The sequence below is a fragment of the Myotis yumanensis genome, unplaced genomic scaffold (assembly GCF_028538775.1).
Source record: "Myotis yumanensis isolate MYYU_CA2020_CCGP unplaced genomic scaffold, mMyoYum1.0.hap1 SCAF_15, whole genome shotgun sequence".
NCBI classification, from domain to species: domain Eukaryota; kingdom Metazoa; phylum Chordata; class Mammalia; order Chiroptera; family Vespertilionidae; genus Myotis; species Myotis yumanensis.
In genome coordinates, this window is record NW_027223766.1 from 8,654,619 (window position 1) to 8,674,532 (window position 19,914).

At 38.1% G+C, this 19,914-nt stretch overlaps 1 protein-coding gene across 2 annotated transcripts; it reads right to left on the minus strand.

Moving 5' to 3' along the window:
* Window positions 1–1,526: 1,526 nt before the first annotated feature.
* Window positions 1,527–15,582, minus strand: CLXN (calaxin). Of its 2 annotated transcripts, XM_070392082.1 has the most exons (6): window positions 15,404–15,582; window positions 10,409–10,567; window positions 9,438–9,542; window positions 8,164–8,315; window positions 7,784–7,888; window positions 1,528–5,663 (listed from the first exon to the last, which is right to left on the minus strand). In XM_070392082.1, exons 1-6 carry the CDS (start codon window positions 15,459–15,461, stop codon window positions 5,604–5,606), a joined length of 639 nt encoding a protein of 212 aa, XP_070248183.1. In that variant the 5' UTR covers window positions 15,462–15,582; the 3' UTR covers window positions 1,528–5,603. The 2 variants fall into 2 exon arrangements, with proteins under 2 accessions (XP_070248184.1, XP_070248183.1); XM_070392083.1 differs by lacking the exon at window positions 9,438–9,542 and having other exon boundaries at window positions 1,527–5,663.
* Window positions 15,583–19,914: the final 4,332 nt, after the last annotated feature.

Sequence of the window (19,914 nt, forward strand, 5' to 3'; positions counted from 1 at the left end):
CTTACAAAAATCCTGTGAGATGAAGGCAGGGAATAGGTATTATTCCCATTTTACATGAAGTGTAATTTTTGGAACATTTTATAGACTATAAATAGGGTCACCATACATTATGCTTTTGTCTGGGACAACCCCAAGTGATGTTGTTCTCGTGTAATTATTAGCATCAACTTTCTCTCAATATTATGTTTGGATGACAGATACTATGGTCCCTAACAATCTATAAATCACTTTTCACTTGCATTAGGCTTTCAAAATTCATGTAGTCTGTGCAAGGCAATATGAAAGCTCATGACAATAAGAGACAATCAGAGCTATAACCTGGTTAAGGGCCTGGGCTGCAAGCCCAAGACACAACTCTACTAGTTGTACATCCTTAGGCTAATTACTGTCACTGAGTAAGTGCCATGTAATCATTTCTTGTGTTTGCTGCTTGATCACATGGCTTCTTCTCATTGGCATCTTCTTCTTGTTCAGATAGAAGTCTTTCTCTGATACTCCCAGATGCCCAAAGAAACATCCCTTGTCCTTTTTCATGAGGAGTCCAGCCCTTTTCACTCCTTCCTGAATGACTTCTGCCATCCTCCTCATAAACCAGCAGTGACCTCAGCTCCTGTGGTTGGTTGACACACTTTTGTCCCTGTGCTGACCTTAGAGTCATAGAGTCTGATAGCCTGGCTACTATTTACAAACATCTGGACTCTTGGCAAGGCAAGGTTCCAGCCTAAGTTTCCGATTGATATTGGTACCAAACATGGATGCATTTACTTCCAAACTGGACATTTCAAGAAAAAAAATTCCAAAATTCCAAGGTGTTTCAGATGACAAGAGTGCCCTGAAGAGAGTTGGCCATGGTCTCACTCACATACATACAAATTACATAGCACCACCAGGTAGTCTGGAAGGTGCAATTTGAAGATTCTTCAGGAGCCTGGAGCTTTAAATTACTCCAAACCTCAGGGGGTATGCATAGCAAGAAGAATAAATATTTCTTTATAAAAAGGTTTCTAACATTAGAACTAGATGAGGTCTGCTCTTGGCTTTGCTCTTTACCAGTGTGGGACATTGAGGAAGTCTCTTAATTTTCCTAAACTCCAATTTTCTCATTCTGTAGGATGGAACTGTTAATATTTATGTTTGCCTCTTAGGATAGATGTGATGAGTGAAATAATGAGTGTAATATTTAGCATAATCTGGGAACAAAGGTGTTCATTGAATTTTTGTGTAATGTATTGTAGGGATTATGGGGATTGTTTTATTCTACTTTCTGATTCTACTGTTATATCTGAAAGATTAAGGAATACTTGACCAAATGGTTTTAATTAATCTTCTGGATTGGCCTGTGCTGTGGGGCTAACTCCTTCTACCAGGAGGTAGTGACTCAAATTCTAGATGTCACTTGCAGAGAGAACTTACAAGTCCTCTGCTGAAGTGCATGCCATTCTCCATCTTTAGGTCCCCTGTTGCCTGGCTTTAAGCTGTGGTGTCCCTTGGGCCACACAAAGACTTTAGAGATGGGGATAGGAGATAGGAAGGAGCAACTCGGGTTAAGGAAAGACAGACTGTGTTTCACACAATTTATTCAATGCCCTTTAAGTTGACAAACTTCTCACCCAGGGAACTCTCTGTGAGTCTGGCTGGACCACATAATAGAGGCAGTGTGGGATGACCAGGCAGGAGAAGGTGAAAATAAACAAGAGGATGTGTGTCTTAGAGGAAGAAATATATTCTTGACAGATTAGGTAGGAGGCATGAGGTACACAGAAAGCCACAAATTACCAGTGAGGGAACTGTGAGCAATTAACTACTGCATAAGGTAATGGCACTCTGATAAAGACATTTCAAATGTAGAAGCATGCTTTGCTTCACATAGAATATTCCACTGTTAGACTTCTTTCCTTTGTTGCTCCCCCTGTGAAACTGAGCAAGTTTCCTTCAGATACATCTCATGGGAAGGGGGCTTTGATTGGCGTGGCTGTATTCAGGTGGCTCCTCCTTCAATGGTAACTGGGGCTGGAAATACTTCAAGAGCTCATTTGCTTTACTCTAACAGAAAGGGGGGGCTGCTAAATCAGAAAAGATGAATATTTTACTTCTACCTCTTTTTGAACTATTACCAACCAACCTTGACAATTTGATGAACTGTAATTAACACATACATGGATTAAAGTTTTATTTTATTGTGTATCTTTCATAGTCTCTCCATGTCAAATGCAATTCCCACCCTTTCTTTGCCATACTTGGAGAGAAATAATCATCAGTTCTGGATGACTATGGGGGAGTTAGAGGCTGATTCTGTGAGGAAATGGACCCAGTTAGATAAAATGCACTAGGAAAAATGGACAACCTGAGGAGCAGCTCAGAGAAACCTCTTATAGACATTACTATCTTTTTAGTTTCACAGTTTATTTAATTTCCTTTAATAATATTCTTTAACTACAAATTATATATCTTTTTGGGGGGGAGTAGGGGAGAAAGAGGCAGGAGAGGGATTGTCACAGTGAATCTAAACAGTGATAACTGTCACACAGCATAGAGTCTTATCATATAATATGAACAAGGTGAAGGCAGAGCAACTGACCTAGAATATTTTAACCCTCATGGCTTAGCACGAAGCAGGAACTTAGTGAATGTTTTGGATGATTTTATAATGCAAGCACTTGCTGGTTTGGCTTCTTACAAGTGCAATCTTGTACCCAAAGATATTTACAGGTTAAGAATGCAGGACTACCAGAATGCAGTGGCAGTTTTAAAATCCTGTCGTTTAAAAAAAGTACTTGGTTGTTTCCCAAAGAGAATGTCTGCAAGCTGCTTGTGGGGCAATGCTCTGCTCTCCCAAAGGGGCCTGGCCTGCTTTCTGCTCCTCTTTGCAGAGCACTGGTAGGAGACGGGGAAGCCAAAGCGTTGAGAAGTCAGTGAGAGGAAGGTTACACTCAATCTTCCAAATTACACTTGTTCATCCATCGTCCTAATGAGTCGCCCCGAAGGCAGGCAAACACGGGCTGAGAAACACTGGCTGTACCTCGCGGGATGAGGACTCAGGACAGGCCTGGCGGCAGAGCTCGGAGTAAGAGGGAAGAAATCTTGTCCTCAAAGGTCCTCTGTACTCAGGTGACCCTGCTATTAAGTTGAGTAAAATTTCAGTGTTAAAATCACTTATGAGTTCTACAGTAGTGAAATGAAGAGGCTCCAGAAATCTAGATATACTAGCAGAGGAAATAATTGGGCAGATTATGATGAGGAACAGCCGAGGGGTGTGAACAGAGCCTATGAGATCTTACGGTCAAGTACTAACATCATCTTAGGTTTCACTTAAATTATTTAGAATTCTTTTAAGACTTTTTTTTTTTAGTTTTAAATAATATGTAATAAAACAGGGTTATTGACTTGGAAATTGATTTTTTAATCAAACTACAATAAAAAGTTTAGGTACAGCTGTATAAGATTAGTTCTTTAAATGATACATTAAAATTATGGCCAATTATGGTGCATGATGTTAGCAAAGAAGTTCAAAGAATGTGCACTGCATGGAAAGGAATCGGCCTCTCATGCATTGAGCACAGTAGGCCTTTCTGGAGGGTAATCTGGTGACATGTATTACAAATCTCAAGATCACACTGGCCTCTAACTCAACATTCCTCTATTTACAAACTTACCCCAAGTAAGTAACCAATAATGCATGTGAGAAGATTTGTCTATAAGAATAGTTCATTTCAGAAATTATTTATAATAGCAAAAATGTGTGAACCAACACATGTCAGTGGCAGGGAAGCGGTTTAGTGAGTCTGTAGTGATGGGACACCAGGCAGCCATTACAAGTGAGGCTGTAGACAAACATCTAATGACCTGAGAAAATGTTCATGGATCGTGGTGCACAAAACCAGCAGCTTACAAAAGAGCATTTTCAACATGATCACCTAAAAACATATAGGGTGCCTTGAGAGAACCTGAAAGAATCTATCCCAGAATATTAATGAATAATTTAAATTTATTTGTTGAATTTCCTAAACTTCTGAAGTATTCTTCAGTTAATCTCTATTATTTTGTAATCAGAAAGATACAATTACAAAATTAAAAGCATGTGTATTGCATTATTTATACATATTCAAGATAGAAAAATTGTGTCAAAGTCCATCTAAATAACAATCTAAAATTTTAAGAAAATGCTTGGACAGTAAAATGTCTTTATTTCTTGGAATTGCTTATTCCACTTATTTGTAACTGTCCATTTTTTAATACAATGTACTCTTTTGCTTCATCTTATATAGTAAAAGGTATTTAATATCCAAAAAGCTTCTAAATATTTACATATTGACAGAAGAGATATTAGCTGCTTGCGCATGTTCACTAAAGAGATAGACAGTAACTCCAAGAGCATAACTAAGCCCGTCTTTTCATGCTTCCACCCAACGCCCACAGGCACCTGCTGGAGAGTGGGGGGCAGAGGGAAGTCAGGTCCCCTTATACGGGAGTATGCAAGGGGAATCCAAGGCAGTGACAGAGACAGAGTAGAGCTGACGTAGGAAGCAGAGGGAGCCAGAACAGGCTTGCCAACTGAGTGCAATGGCAGGGGAAGGGGCAACCAGGATGACTCCAGAAATAAACTGAAAGCTGTGCCCATGCATCATTCATTAAACTCAAGAAACAGCACTTTCCTCTTCCCCTGCTTGCCAAGAGTTTGGATTTATCTTATTGTACTTTGTACTTTTCAACCCACAGTATTTATTGAGAGACGTTCTGTGCAGAGGACTGTACTAACTGTTATGACAGATATAAAGATGGGTATGATGAGACCCCCAGCCCTCAGATACTTACAATCTAGGCAGGTTGAAGGACAAAGCCTCAAACAATAATAAAGATCATATTAAAATATGCGACATGTTTCTTTCATCTCTTTAAATCTCCCTCAGTGCCTAGCAGAATGGTACTTAAATGTTAAATGCCAGTGTCTTTCGATACCATCTTAATTATTTACTGCTCCAAAAACATTCAGTAATTTCTATGATTTTTATTATTTTTTTCTTTACAGAGAGGAAGGGAGATGGATAGAGAGTTAGAAACATCTATGAGAGAGAAACATTGATCAGCTGCCTCCTGCACACACCCTACTGGGGATGTGCCCGAAACTAAGGTACATGCCCTTGAATGGAAATGAACCTAGGACCCTTGAGTCCGCAGGCTGATGCTCTATCCACTGAGCCAAACCAGTTAGGGCTCTATGATTTTTAATTTTATTATATCTAGCATTTTTCTGACATGAAAAATACTTGCCTTAATAGTTGCCTTATATAATTCAAGATAATGTAATTTCACTATTCATTTCATTAATACAAACTTTTCTGATAGTTATATGCTTCAATATATGTCTAGGTATAAAACACCTCTAGCAATGTTAAACCCAAACCCAACAACATCTAATAAGAAACTTGTCTTATATCCCTTTTACTTGGTTCTTACACTAAAGTTAAATGATATATGTAAGTGAACAACATCCCCCACCCAAACACACAATTCAATATCATCTTTCTAAATAAAAAACATATATATACAATACATATACACCTCCTTTTTTATACTCATTTGAGGCAACACAGACATTTAGTTATTCACATATCAATGTATTCATTTGGATCTTTGAATATGTGGACTTCAAATTCCATTTGGCTCTGTAAAATAAAAGTGCTAAAATTAGTACAGACTTACGAAAAAGGCAGAACAAAACAAAGATATTCCGTATGTCTCCTTGGAAGAGACACAAGATAACAACATCAAGAACTTGTGATGGTCATGCATTTTCTGTTCACTTACAGATGGTGACAGTACAGATTATATTCCAAGTACAATACTTAGTGTGGGGCTACAAGGTGAGCAAGACTACACGGCCCAGATCTTCAGGAGCCTCCAGTCTAGTGGCAGAAACCATCCAGAAACTGATGAGCTTAATTCACTGAAGTGAGGGATGCAATAAAGTAAACACACAGTAGACTATGGGAGGCCAGGAGGACTAATTATGTCACAGCCAGTCGGTGGCAGGTAGCAGACATGCTTCCTAGAGCAAGAGAAGCTGGACAAACAGTTGGGCATAGGGAAGGAATGTAGTCTAGTAAGACAAAAACCCCAAAGCTGGATGCTTGGGATTAATAGGGAGAGTGTGGTGTGGTGACCTCAGTGAGAGCAGCTTCAAGTGTGGAGAGGAAGAAGTAATGGTAGTGTAGGTTGCAAATATGGACAATTCTTTCAAGACATTTGACTTTGAAAAACAAAGCCATTGGACAGAAAATAAAAGTAGTTGTGTAATTAAGGTAAGATCTCTCTTTTCCTTTCCTTCCTTCCTTGCTTCCTTCCTCTTTCTTTTGCTCCCACCTTTCCCCCCTTCCTCCTTCCTTTCTACCTCTTTTTTCTATTCTTTTCTTTTCCAAATGGGACAGGTTTAGACCTGTTTAAATCCTGATGAGAAAGTTTATTGAGATTATCTATTGGATATGTTGAGTAGGCAGCTGGAGATACAGACTAGAGACTGGGGGAAGGTGTATTGTAATATTTATATACCAAATCATTCTACCTGCTTAAAATTTTCCAATGAATACTCAGGCACTCAAGACAAAATCCAAACTCCAAGCTCCCTTGGGATTGGCCCTTCTATGTATGCATCTCCAGCATCATCACTCATCACCAGTTTCATACCACACCAAATACTCTTTGAATACAGATTCATTTCTCTCTCTTGTGCGTGTCATGCCTTCCCTTTGCTTAGATTATTCATTATTTGTCCCCATTTTGACCTAGCTGACTATTGTGTCCTTGAAACCTAGCCTTCCTTGTCCCACCAGCCATTTACCAGTCATTTGATACAGCTGGTTTTGATGCGGTCTTCGTGAGCATCACAATATTCTATACATATCTCTATGGACTCTAGAACCAGGGGACCCAGGTTACTTCATAATTGTTGCATGAACTTGGACCAGTGGGCTAAACTCCTCAAACCTCAGTTTCCTCATCTGTAAAATGAGAATAATAATACTACCTACTTCATAGGGTTGATAAGGGAATTAAATGAGGTGATGTGGATGATAGTGCTTATAACAGTGGATGGCGTAGATGAAACCTGTATAAGTCATTAACTATTATTATAATAATACTTATCATACTGTTGAGTAATTATTTTCATGTTGATGTTCCTCCTAAAAAATATTAACCCTTGAGCACTTCAATTAAGCCTTTCGTATGTGCTTCTGGTCCACATTAAGCTTCAATAATTGTTTCTACATAAATGAATGAGTTAATGAGTAAACAAACAATAGCATTCGGCCACAATAGTACTATAAAATGAACCATCAAGTTCTTCTTCAGTGGGCTTTCTCTATCTATAAGCTATTCTCTGTGGCTGAAGGTTATTTGTTTGATCCATCACTCACCAAACCAAGAAGACTTGGTTGTTGATCCTACATTATATTTTGGTCACTGTTCAGTAAAAAAATAATATCTTTCTTCCTTTTTTAAATATCTACCCTAGGATGTGTTTTTGGATTTTATAGAGAGGGATGGATGGAGGGAGGGAGGGAGGGAAGGAGGGAGGGAGGGAGGGAGAGAGAGAGAGAGAGAGAGAGAGAGAGAGAGAGAGAGAAGTGATAGAGAAACATTGATCAGTTGCCTCCTTCACATGCTCCAATGAAGGATGGGACCCATAATCCAAGTATGTGCCCTGACTGGGAATCAAACCTGCAGCCTTTTAGTGCACTGAATGGTGCTCCAATCCCCTGGCCAGTGTAACAATATCTTTCTTTACCTTTGGATCAGGTAGACATGGTCCAAAAGCTTCCAGTAGAAGAGTTTCTTCTCTCACAGCTTGTTCATAGTCTGAGAAGGACAGTTTCCCATCATGGTCATGATCCTAGGAGTGACCAGCCGTATATGCGTCAACATGTAAAATACTTATTGCAAATACAACTGTCTTTTCATGGTCAAGTGTAAATGGAAAAAAAAGGTATTAGAGAAATGAGACTAGTTAAATTGTAATGAACTATCAATATTATAAAAAAAGAGCATAATCCAGGTGTTTGATTTCACCAAGCAGAAAACTGATAGTTACTATCATTTGAATTATTATTTTTATCCCACAATTAGCCTTTAAATTTTAATATAAAACTCTAAATTATACATATTTACCATTTTCTTAAGTGTTATTTCAACCAAATCTTTGATTCCTTCATCAGGGTCTTCTTCAGATGGCTGTTTAAGAAGGCTGTTCTTCAACATGTGGAACATTTCCTCCTTTGAAATGAATCCATCACCATTCAAATCAAACACTTCAAAGCAATCTTTTAAAAAATAGCCAATTAGGAATTTGATATTATCCTTAAGGTAACATTTGTTCTGATACAGTTTTCAAGACCAAGGTCTATATTGATGTTCTTATCAATGCCACAGGCCTTAACACAATCTAATTTCCATAATAAATGCTTAATGTTCACTTGTTGAATATATGCAACAATCCTTAGAAAAAGTTTCATTACAATCAGCTATGGAGAAGCATCACAAGAGACAATAAGTTGGCATAATACTCCCCAGGTATTATGTTGAGTGAAATAAGCCAATCAGAAAAAGATAAGTATCACATGATCTCACTTATAGGTGGAATCTAATGAACTAATGAACAAAAAAGATCCAGAGACATAGAAGCATGTAACAGACTGAAGATCCTCAGAGGGAAGCCGGGAGGGGGGAGAGTAGAGGGGGGGAGTGATTAATCAAATAACTTATATGCATATTATGCACATATGCATAATACATGGTCACAGACATACTGTGGTGAATGTGGGGGGCGGGGGGATTGAATTGTGGAGGTGGTCAATGGGGGAAAAACAAGGGACATCTGTAATTCTTTCAACAATAAATATAAGTTTAAAAAAAGAAAATTAAGGTAAAAAAGAAGCAATAAGTTGAAATTTTTCATCTTGAAACTCGTGGAAAACTGACTGACATATAATTCTTTTATTTTTATTAAAAAATTTTAATGTTGACATAATTCTTAAACAGAGTTCATCAAAATTAAGAATTAACTAAGAATCAGAGCACTAGAATCAATATCCCCTACTTTTATGGTTATAATTCAAGTACTTAAATATGCAAAAACATAATCTTATGACCTGTAATGTAAATGTATATATACATGATTAGCACCTACAACATGTGCTTATCTAGTCTTGCTTGACATGAATTACTCTTCAAAATCTCTTGATTTTTCTTTTAATTAATTTTTTTTCAACCTTTAGCATTGACTTGAATTTGCTCCGTAAAAAAGGCTAATGGGTATTCCAACCAACCAACCAACCAACCAACAGACAACCTACTTCACTGGCTAGGTTGTAAGAAATCGGTTTAAAATGTTTTAGATATGTTAGGCATAATGTGCAAACCAGTAGGATAACCTGAAATCTTACATTTCATTTTTTCTTCCAAAGTTCCTCGAAGAAACAGTGATAATCCATATACCCACTCTGATACACTTACACAACCATCATTGTCTTTATCAAAACCTCGGAATACTAAAAAGAAAAAGAAGGGCAATGTAATACTTGTGCTACATTTTTACTCTCAGTAATGTATCTACATTGGTACTACTCACTTTGAAAATTTAAACAAAACTTCAGGATCATATGGTCCAACTTTCCCATTTGACAAAGGAAGAAACTAACTTTTCTCCTCATATTTTGTGGGAACAAAGTAAATTCTGAATATCTAAATATGTTAATAACTAATTATTAACATATAACTGTTGATATATTAAATGTGTTGCTATACTAACATAAAATATATAATTTTGTACTTTTGTTACTCAACAAAAGTAATGCTTTATTACATGGTAGACCGGACTATATCTTGATTCTTATTGAAATACTTTCAATGATGTAAAGAAACTTAAATGTCCTTTTAAAACTATTCTTCTTATTATTATATTTATTAAGTAAAAATAGAAATATTTTAGGTTTTCTGTTATAAAGTAAGGGAAACCTAATTATTCAAGCTGACTCTGTCCACTTCTTAAATACACAAAATAGAGTGGATACTATTTCCATCCCTATGATCTTTTTCTTTTTTAAAAAAATTTAATTTATTGGGGTTACATTGGTTAACACAATTATATAGTTGTAAGGTATATAATTCTGTAATACATTATCTACATATTGTATTGTGTGTTCACACCCCAGCTCATGTCTTTTTCCATCACCATTCATCCCCCCTTAGCCTCCCTCACTCTCATTTCCCTCTCCTATGATCTTTTTCTTGAATATAAAGATTTAAATTTTATATTTGAATGAAATTGGGAATATAGAACATCAAGGTTTTACAAACAGTAAGTCCAACTCGATACTCTTTTTTCAGTTATGGCGGGATTTGTATTTCTCCTTACCTCTGTCCATAATCATGTCATCTGTCATTCCAAATGTCACATGCAAGAAGTTTCTAAATGCATTACGGTCCAGTCCATTGACCACACCTTGTCGCTCTATTATATCTCCCACCAAGTTATAATAAAGTTTTATAAGACACTTCACTTCAAATTTATTAACTGTGGAAAAATAAAGTTAAGATATAACAAAAATGTGTTTTAATCTTTAATTTCTAACTTAAATTTTGCATTAATGAATTTATAGACTAACATTTTAAAGCCATCAGATATGTAGTTGTCAGCAATTTTATGGTTATTTTTTTAATCCTTATCCGAGGCTATGTTTTTACTGATTTTAGAGAGGGAGGGGGGAGAGAGAGAGAGAGAGAATTGCCTTCCCTACCCATCCCCATCAGGGATCCAACTGCAACCTAGGTATGTGGTATGTGCCCTGACCTGGAATCATCCCCAACCTTGTAGATTACAGGGGGTTATGGGGATGCTCCAACCAACTGAGCTACCCAGCCAGGGCAGACGACATATCTGTTTTGAGATTCATGACCCTTAAGTTAACAGAGGATGGCTACTACAGAGGATTCTCCACTAAAATTAGAGAAAAAGCCTTCCCTCCAATATCCAACAGGTGCAAGTTCAGTCACACTTAGGAAAAAAGAAGACAGTATCAGTCCAGTTACCTGAATAATGATTGTGGGGTCCAATCCTAGACTTTAAGAGGCAGTAGGGATATGATTCAGAGTAAGCATGGTAATGTTTAAGAATGCTAACTTTTCTTGCGTTTTGATTATAGGCACTCATGAGACTTGTAATTTAGCATTCCCCTGGAAATAGATACCATGCTCCTGAAAGGCAGGAGACAATTTTTATTTCATATTAGCCTTAGTAAATCCATTATTGAGATTTTGGAAATTAAAATCACCCATTTTCCAATAAAAAAAGTGTTTAAACATATTTTAGCACTCTTGTAGCTCATATTGCAGATGAAATGAAATTAACATGCAATTATTCAGCAGTACTTTGAATGAAGGCAAATTTTATTGAAAGGATACACACACATTCATATTTGTCAACACACATCATTGTATAAAGGGTGGTGTTTTTAAAGAGTGAGATAATTATTTGTGTTCCAATTCCCATTTCAGATATGTTAAGTGGAAGGGTTATTGCCTAGCATTAAGAACAAAAAAGTGAGTCCTAACCAATTTGGCTCAGTGGATAGGGCATCGGCATGCGGACTGAAGGGTCCCAGGTTTGATTCCGGTCAAGGGCATGTACCTTGGTTGTGGGCACATCCCCAGTGGGGGGTGTGCAGGAGGCAGCTGATCGATGTTTCTCTCTCATCGATGTTTCTAACTCTCTATCTCTCTCCCTTCCTCTCTGTAAAAAAATCAATAAAAATATTTTTTTTAAAAAAAGAACAAAAAAGTGAGTTTAAATATGAATTATAGGTAGAAGATGGGGATGAGTTTATTTCAAAACAAGACAGAGTATTTTTTAAAACAAAGACAAAACCTGCATGCATGTAAAAGAAGACAGAACATAGAAATGGAGAAATCACATCTAATCCTACAGGTCAGAACAGGCCTGAGTATGATTTCTGGTTTGAGATACCAAAATGTAAGAGGGATATTAAAAACCTTGAAAAACAAATGATTTAGTAAATAAATTAAATAATAGACAAGAGTATAATGATTATAATTTTTAAAAGAGCTGTTAGTTGCAGTAGAAAATGGTATACCAGTTTGTCAAAAAGTTAAACACAGAAATTCTGTGTAATCCAGTGATTCACTCCTGGGTATATACCCAGAGAACTGAAAGCAGGGGCTCAAATACTTGTACACCAAGCATGTCAAACTCAAAGGCTACCATGGGCCAAATAAACAAGGTTTAAGTTTATGTGGGCAGCAAAAAAACAAAGCTTCAATTTTCATAGAAACGTAGGTTTATTTCAATAGAGACATGCTGAATAAAAAGGGCTGAAATAAATGAGTAATCGTTAACATAAAATAATGGAACATTTTAATAAAAATTAATATTTTTTTCTTGAATATTAACTTACCAGACACTGAATAATTGCACAAATTATTAAGCGTAATGCAAATGAACCTATTTTTCTTGTTCTCTGAAAGTGAAATATTTCCTGTTGCGCACATCAAACAAGTCAGTCCAAGACTAATGATGTGGCAATCATCTGCTAAAATATTTGCTGCGAGTATTAGTGGAGAGAATGGTGTGCCTGAACATAAGGCGCATAAGGGAAATGAATGCAACACGATTACAGTAATCAGGCATTAGCAAACGTTGTAGTTCGTTATTAATAACTAGAGGCCCAGTGCATGAAATTCGTGCACTGGTAGAGTCCCTAGCAGCTGCTGGCTGCCGGCCAGGGCCTCCCTCCCTTCCCCTGGCTGGCCCTGCCCCCTGGTCGAATTCCCGGATAACTTGTGGTTGAGGGGACAAGTTGCATACTATGCTTTTACTATATAGGATTATGTATAACAGAATATTGTAAAAATTAAGTTACAAAATTTTTATTAAAATATTTCTTACATACCGTTATATTGGCTGGGCCGCAAAAAATATTCATTGTGGGCCACATGTGGCCCCCAGGCCACGAGTTTGACATGGTTGTTGCACACCAAAGATCATAGCAACATTATTCACAGTAGCCAAAAGTGGAAGCAATCAAGTGTCCACTGGTGAATGAATGGATAAACAAAATATAATAAATGCATACTATGGGTGATTATTTGGTTTTATAAAGGAAGGAAATTTTGGCACATGCTATAGCATGGATGAAACTTGAAAACTTTGTGATAAGTGAAATAAGCCAAACAAAAAAGAACAAATACTGTATGATATCACTTATATGATATACCTAGAGTGATTGAATTAATAGAGACAGAAAGTAGAATAGTAGTTGCCAGGGGTTTGGGGAAGTGGAAAATGGGGAGTTATACTATCATGGGTATAGAGTTTCAGTTGGGAAAGATAAAAATGTTCTGGAGCTTAATGGTGGTAACAGTTTTGCAACAATTTGAATAAATTGAATATACAGAGCTGTACAATTGAAATAGTAAAATTTAACCACAATTTAAAAATATTCTCAAAGTAAAAAGGCTGTTGGCTAGTTGGGAAAGAAAAGACTGCTTAAAGAATGACTATACAACATCCCCTTCACTCAGCATTTTATGTTTCATCTTTTCCATCTTGGCTGAAATAAAGATTAAAGAATATTAGCTTAATTTATTACCCAAGGATCCAAGATTAGCCATAAGAAAACTTTTCTTGCTGAAATGTTTCTTAAATTCTAGAATACAATACTAAATACAGTTAAGAAAAATTCAAGGATGGGCTTTCATTTTTTTGGGTTGGTTTGATTGTTCTTCAGATCCTATCTGTATAGTTGCAGATTAACTATATGACCACTGAAGATACTTTCTTCTCTGATTCCACAAAATTTATCCATTTAATCCTAGTGGGATTATCTTCTGCCAACTGAAAGGAAATATAACTTTAGGTGAAAGGTCCTCTGTTTAAAGGAATTTAAAATTATTATAATGTCAAGGACTTGAAACTCTTTCTATAGAATTTAACTAGTAATCATCCAAGTTTTTCAGGCTCACTTTAAAATGTTTATGTAAGTACAAAAAGCAAAAGAGTTTATCCTGCCATGTGTTTCTTTATCTTTTAATACACTCACCTCTTAATTATTCACAGAATGTCTGTTTGCAAATGTACTGAACAGGGAGCAAATTAAATTCAGCATTGTATATTGAAATTATTGCATTTTGTACTCAAAGTGTTCACCAGATGTTTTAGAGGGTGTGGTCTTCTCCCAGAAATGGAAGTATTTTAAGAAAAACAACAACAGAACAAACTCTCATCATATTATAATGACCATAATAATGCCTTAAATGACAGGATGACTATTTTTCTAAGAAGTTTAAGATGCTTATACACACTCTAATTTTCATTTACACCACCACTCCACTAAGAGAGCCTTTCTTACTACTCATTGCATTAGGTACACATACAATTAAAAGAAACGAGATCCTGTAATCTCTAGAACGACATTCAAACATGTTTGTTCCTCCTTCTTTGCACAGTGGGAATGGTCTTGGGATTATGTCTTCTTCTATTTCCTCAGGTGGCCAGTAGTTTTGCAATCAGCATACAATTCATAAGCTTGCTCATTGGTCAACACCGTCTTCACCTAAACCATGTCCTTATCTTCCTGGCCCAGGTACAGTTCTGTTTTTCAGTCTGAATACAATTCTAAAGTTACCTAGGAAATTCTAGGACTGCCTTTTAGAATGTGAGTGGGAGCAGATGCCTTTAATAAGAGCTCATTTTGTCACCGGCAAAGTACCCTGCAACCCCACCAGCAACTGGAAAGTGGAAGTCTAGAGCTGGGAACAGATTCTTTACCATGTGTTTAGCTTCAGTGAGCTCTTTGGGTTCACTTCCCTTCCAGCTCTGACATAGGTTTGCTTCCTAAGGGTGTTCAGTCCTTGATAACCATTTTCCCTTATAGATCTCTTGGTAAGTATCCAGTATTGAACACTGTCATTTTACTTGCTGTAGAAAGCTAGAATGCAGGTGTATGTTGCTTGTGATACTTTTCTCGATTCCCTGGTTTTTAATAGTCACTTTACACCTATGACCGAGTCTAAAACCACATGTGTCTCCTGGGTATATAAATCACGTTTCTGTAATGTAAGGGTAAATTAAGAAGAGCGCTTGAGAAGCAAGTAAGTGTACTTGTGGGAGTGCAATCCTAGATGCCTGGACACCTGGATAGCGATCCTTAAGTTGATTGGCAGGCGTGGGGCCTGCTCCGAAAAGCTAACATCCAGGTATTCTCGTCCAGGCTTCTCTTTAAGGGCCCTAAGGCTTGGAGTTAGAAAGCAGGTTGGGCAGAAAATTTTAGCACCGGGTAGGGCAGGAGACCTGGACCAGGAGCCTGTGCTAATCCAGCCCTTGATTCGTACTTACAATGCTTGCAATTTTTAGTTAAGGTGTCCGTCAACTTCTGCAGCTTCTTGCGGTTCATGCCGCGCGCTCAGGAAATCGGGCAGAGGCGGGTGTCTAGGGATGCGGCTGCCCGGATCCTCGCTGGGCCTGGGTCTGGGCCGGGAAAAGCACCCTGGGTCTCCATCGCCCCACACCTGCTGTGCTCTAACACACAAAGTGGCCATGGCAACGCCCTGGCCGGCCGCTGATTGGTTCCCTGGCGAGCGCAGTGTACGTGCACCGCGCTAACAAACAACGTGGCCATGGCAACGGCTGGGCCAGCTTCTGATTCGCTCCTGGGGCTGGGGCGCGCCCTCCCACTTGGAGGGTCCTGGCCGGACACATTGCGGACTGTTCTGATTGACGTCGGAATTCTAATTTTTCAGCTGTTGCTGTCTTTTGGGTTCACAGCACCTTTGATGGACTGCACGGGGACTCATCAAGGTCTAAAATATCTTGCGCACGCTGTGTGAAGGGTGTTCGGGGTGGTGAGCGTTGTACCCAGGGAAGCTTAAAATCTACTGGGAGATTTGGGGAACTTGGAGGAGCTTCCAGAATTAGCAGGCGTGTAATCCAAACGGTTGTTTTATGGGGTACAGAAGGGTAAGAAGAACTTGGAATATGTTTTTTCTCTTCCTCTCTCCCCTCCCCACTTATTCTTGGGGGTGGGGTGAGGCTGTCAGTAGAATCTGGGAAAAGCCACTAGCAATTTTTAAGCTAGTTAAAGGGACAGCCTTCCCAATAAACAGACTGACAACTGACAGCTGTGGGGTTGAGCCCAATCTTGCTTTTCTGGCAAATATTCCTTTAAGTAAAACTGAAGGAATTTTTTACTTATTTGACAGACAAGTCTGCAAAGAATAGTTCTTACATCTTTAATGTGGGAAGACTTTCTGCTCTTCTTAACCACAGATGGAACACCATCTTTGAATTAGGACAACAATAAAATGGGTTAGTTCAGCCAGGAATACAAAACCTACAGTATTGTCTAATGTATCTACTTGTTTAACTTTAGAGGGGAAATATCTTGGAATACAAATTATTTTATAGTATACATACTGTCATTGTTAGGCTGAAACAGAAAATTTCTGCCAACCATGAGTAACAATTCAATATAAAATAGTTTCACCTGTTTGGTGTGGCTCAGTGCCTGAACATTGACCCATAGACCAGGAAGTCACAGTTAATGTGAATCTTCCAGGTCAGACACATGCCTGGGTTGTGACTCAATCCCCAGTAGGGGGCATGCAGTAGGCACCCATTGATGTTTCTCTCTTATCTATGTTTCTATCTCTTTATCCCTCTCTCTTCCTCTCTCCCTAAAAAGTCAATTAAAAAATAGTTTCAGTGTTGAGGTCTCTGATTTTTTCCTTGTTTTATTTATTTGTTGAATAAAAAATTGGGATGCTGTTTGACACCAGAGTCAATGATGCTTGGTGAAGGCAGGGACTGCATTATCCTAAAGAAAATTTCCTGCACACAGTCAACCAATATATAATGATAGTGATTATGAGTTTCCAACAGTTTCCGTGTTAAAAAGTATTCCTATATGTCTTCTTACCTAGCAGCTGTGACATTTTTAGTGGGATTATAGACAACAACTGGGGAGAACTGTATATATTCTAATTACACTCACCTGTGAAACCATAGTGGCTTTTGTTAGGTTATAAAATTGTAGGAAATATTTAATTCATAGAGGTTATTGTAGTGCTCATTTCAAAAGACATGGAGCCAAAAGAGTGATTGTCAGTAATTACAATAAGAGAAGCTGTAAGCCCCATATGTTTCTGCTCGTGGGTCTATTAAGAACCTTCCTTCTACTAGGTTTTCTGAAGGAACCCCTGCTGGCACATCCTGGGGAGCAGGACCGCTCTGCTGGGGTCACATTGATGGGCCTCTTCAGGTATCCCTGAAGATACACTCAGTGCTTGTTGGGGAACACCGATGGATGAACTAAACAGTTCTTAACTCACAAGCTTCAGGCCTAGGACCCATCAACCATGTTCCCTTGCAGTGGAAAAAATTAAGTAAGGATAAAACCATGGAAAGTTGAAATTAAGGATCAAAAATACCCTGGCTGGTGTAGCTCAGTTGGCTGAGCACTGTCCATACACCAAAGGGCTGCCAGTTCAATTCCCAGTCAGGTTCAATTCCACAAACCCACGTTAGGGGTTCCAACACACGTATCGGGGCGTGTATGGGAGGCAACTGATTGATGTTTCTCTCTCACATCCACATCAATGTTTCTCTCCCCCTGCCTTCCTCTGTCTCTAAATCAATAAAAATGTATTTTAAAAAAGAAACAAATCTGTTCTACCAAGCAAAATTACTTAACCTGCTAATAAAACTTTTGAGGTGTCCTCTTTACATTCTTCCTCCTTCCCATATTCTTTCTTCCATGCTATTCTTTTAGCAGAAAATTTCCAAGCGCATTGTTATATAAAACATTTCTCTGAGAGAGTGGCCTATAGAATTAAACTGCTATGAGGTCTTGAAAACCCTCAGGGAAAACAAGGTATTTATTAAGGGCAGTTTTGTCAACATGTTCTCAAACTTTAGAACTTTCTTTACATTTTTTGTGAAGTTTTTGCACTTAGTATTTGCAGAGTTTAGAAACAAGAGGTAGGCCTGAGAGACTCAACTAATCACATTTCAAGGCAAATTGAAATTTCTATTCTCGTGTTGAGTAGATATAGGATTGCTTTCCCCTCGGGGCTTTTTCAGAGTAAGGCAATTAAGCCAGAACAGTTACCTCATATCAAATCAATTGACAATGGGATAATAAAAAACTGTGTTTAATTTGTACTGTACACAAATTTTACTGTGCATGAAATGATCATAGAACTTTCCAAAATTCAAGCGACTTTGAGATGGATACTTTTGTAAATAAAAAGTACATAAAAGTGACTATTAATGCTATAAATATTTCTAATTCTGTGTGCAAAACAATCTCCCCTTGGACTCACAATTAGTTGGAGTTTTGCCATGATAAATAATTTGGACCTTGAGTTGATGAAAGTGTTTTATTTAATGTGAACCCTTTATGATAAAGGCATTTGGAAACTGTTTAGGAAATGACATCATAGAACTGATTTCCAAGTATATTACAAACCTATTATGAAATTACTTCAATAAAAGAAAAATATAAAGGTTAGCTATCTATGCAATTTCAATTTAATTTTACCAATTTTATTTTGCAGAGATAGTGATGAGAAATTATGAGGTGATGTTAGGCAATTATTTGGGTGGTTGAATCTCCCCTGCTCTCTCTTACCACCTTCCCTTTTGGCTGCTCTGCTGAAATGACAGTCTGCTTTCAGTAACTCCAACCACCCAGCTGACTCACCCCAGGCCTTCTGCATATTCTTCTCCCATCCCCAGAGGAAACTCGAGTGTTTGACTCCCCATATAAAGTGAATCCCTCCATACCCTGTGGTCTTTTCTCTGCCTCTGGACCAGTTTCTTTCTAGTGCTTGCCACAGTGACTGATAGCTTTCTTTCTCTAATCTCTCCTCCCCACTGGATTGTCAACTACATGACCCCCTCCTTCTTTTGTGCTCTCACTCTCACTCACATTCTTTTTTCCTGTGTTTATGTCTATTTGTATCTCTGTATCTATCACCTATCCCAATGGTCAGCAAACTCATTAGTCAACAGAGCCAAATATCAACAGTACAACCATTGAAATTTCTTTTGAGAGCCAAATTTTTAAAACTTAAACTATATAGGTAGGTACACTGTTATTAACTTAATTAGGGTACTCCTAAGGCTTAGGAAGAGCCACACTCAAGGGGCCAAAGAGCCGCAGTTTGCCGACCACGGACCTATCCTTTTATACCTCTGAAGCTTGATAACACATTCCACTTTCTATTGTTTGTATTAAGGGAGAGTGATGGGAGAAATCACCTGAGCAGAGATGATCCTCCCCTCACCACCACCCTCCCCCCCACCCCCGCCGCTGCACAGCACCCCTTCATGGAGAGCCCTGTGAATACATACCAGGCCTTTAAAGGGGCTAAGTACTAAAGAAGAGCTTTTCTCAAAATATACTGTCAATATTCACTGGTGTTAATACATTTCTACATAAGTTTTTTAAAGTCATAATCAAGAAATAAGATAAGTGCCTAAGGCTTACTAAGGATAGGATTCTTATATCTTTTTTATGTTGTTTTTTTTTAAACCTCACTGGAGGATATTTTTCCATTGATTTTCAGACAGAGTGGAAGGGAAAGAGGAAGGAGAGACACACATTGGTTGGTTGCCTCCAGCAATTGCCACATGGGGCTGGGGATCAAACCTGAAACCAAGGTACATGCCCTTGACCTGGAATCGAACCCTAGATCTTTTGGTCCATGGGCTGACGCTGTAACTACTGAGCCAAACTGGCCAGGGAAGGATTCTTATATCTTACATGTAATTTATGAAGTTGTAAATTAAGATGTGGCATGCGATAAGTCATTAATGTGATGGCATTTATGTCAACGGGCTGAGTA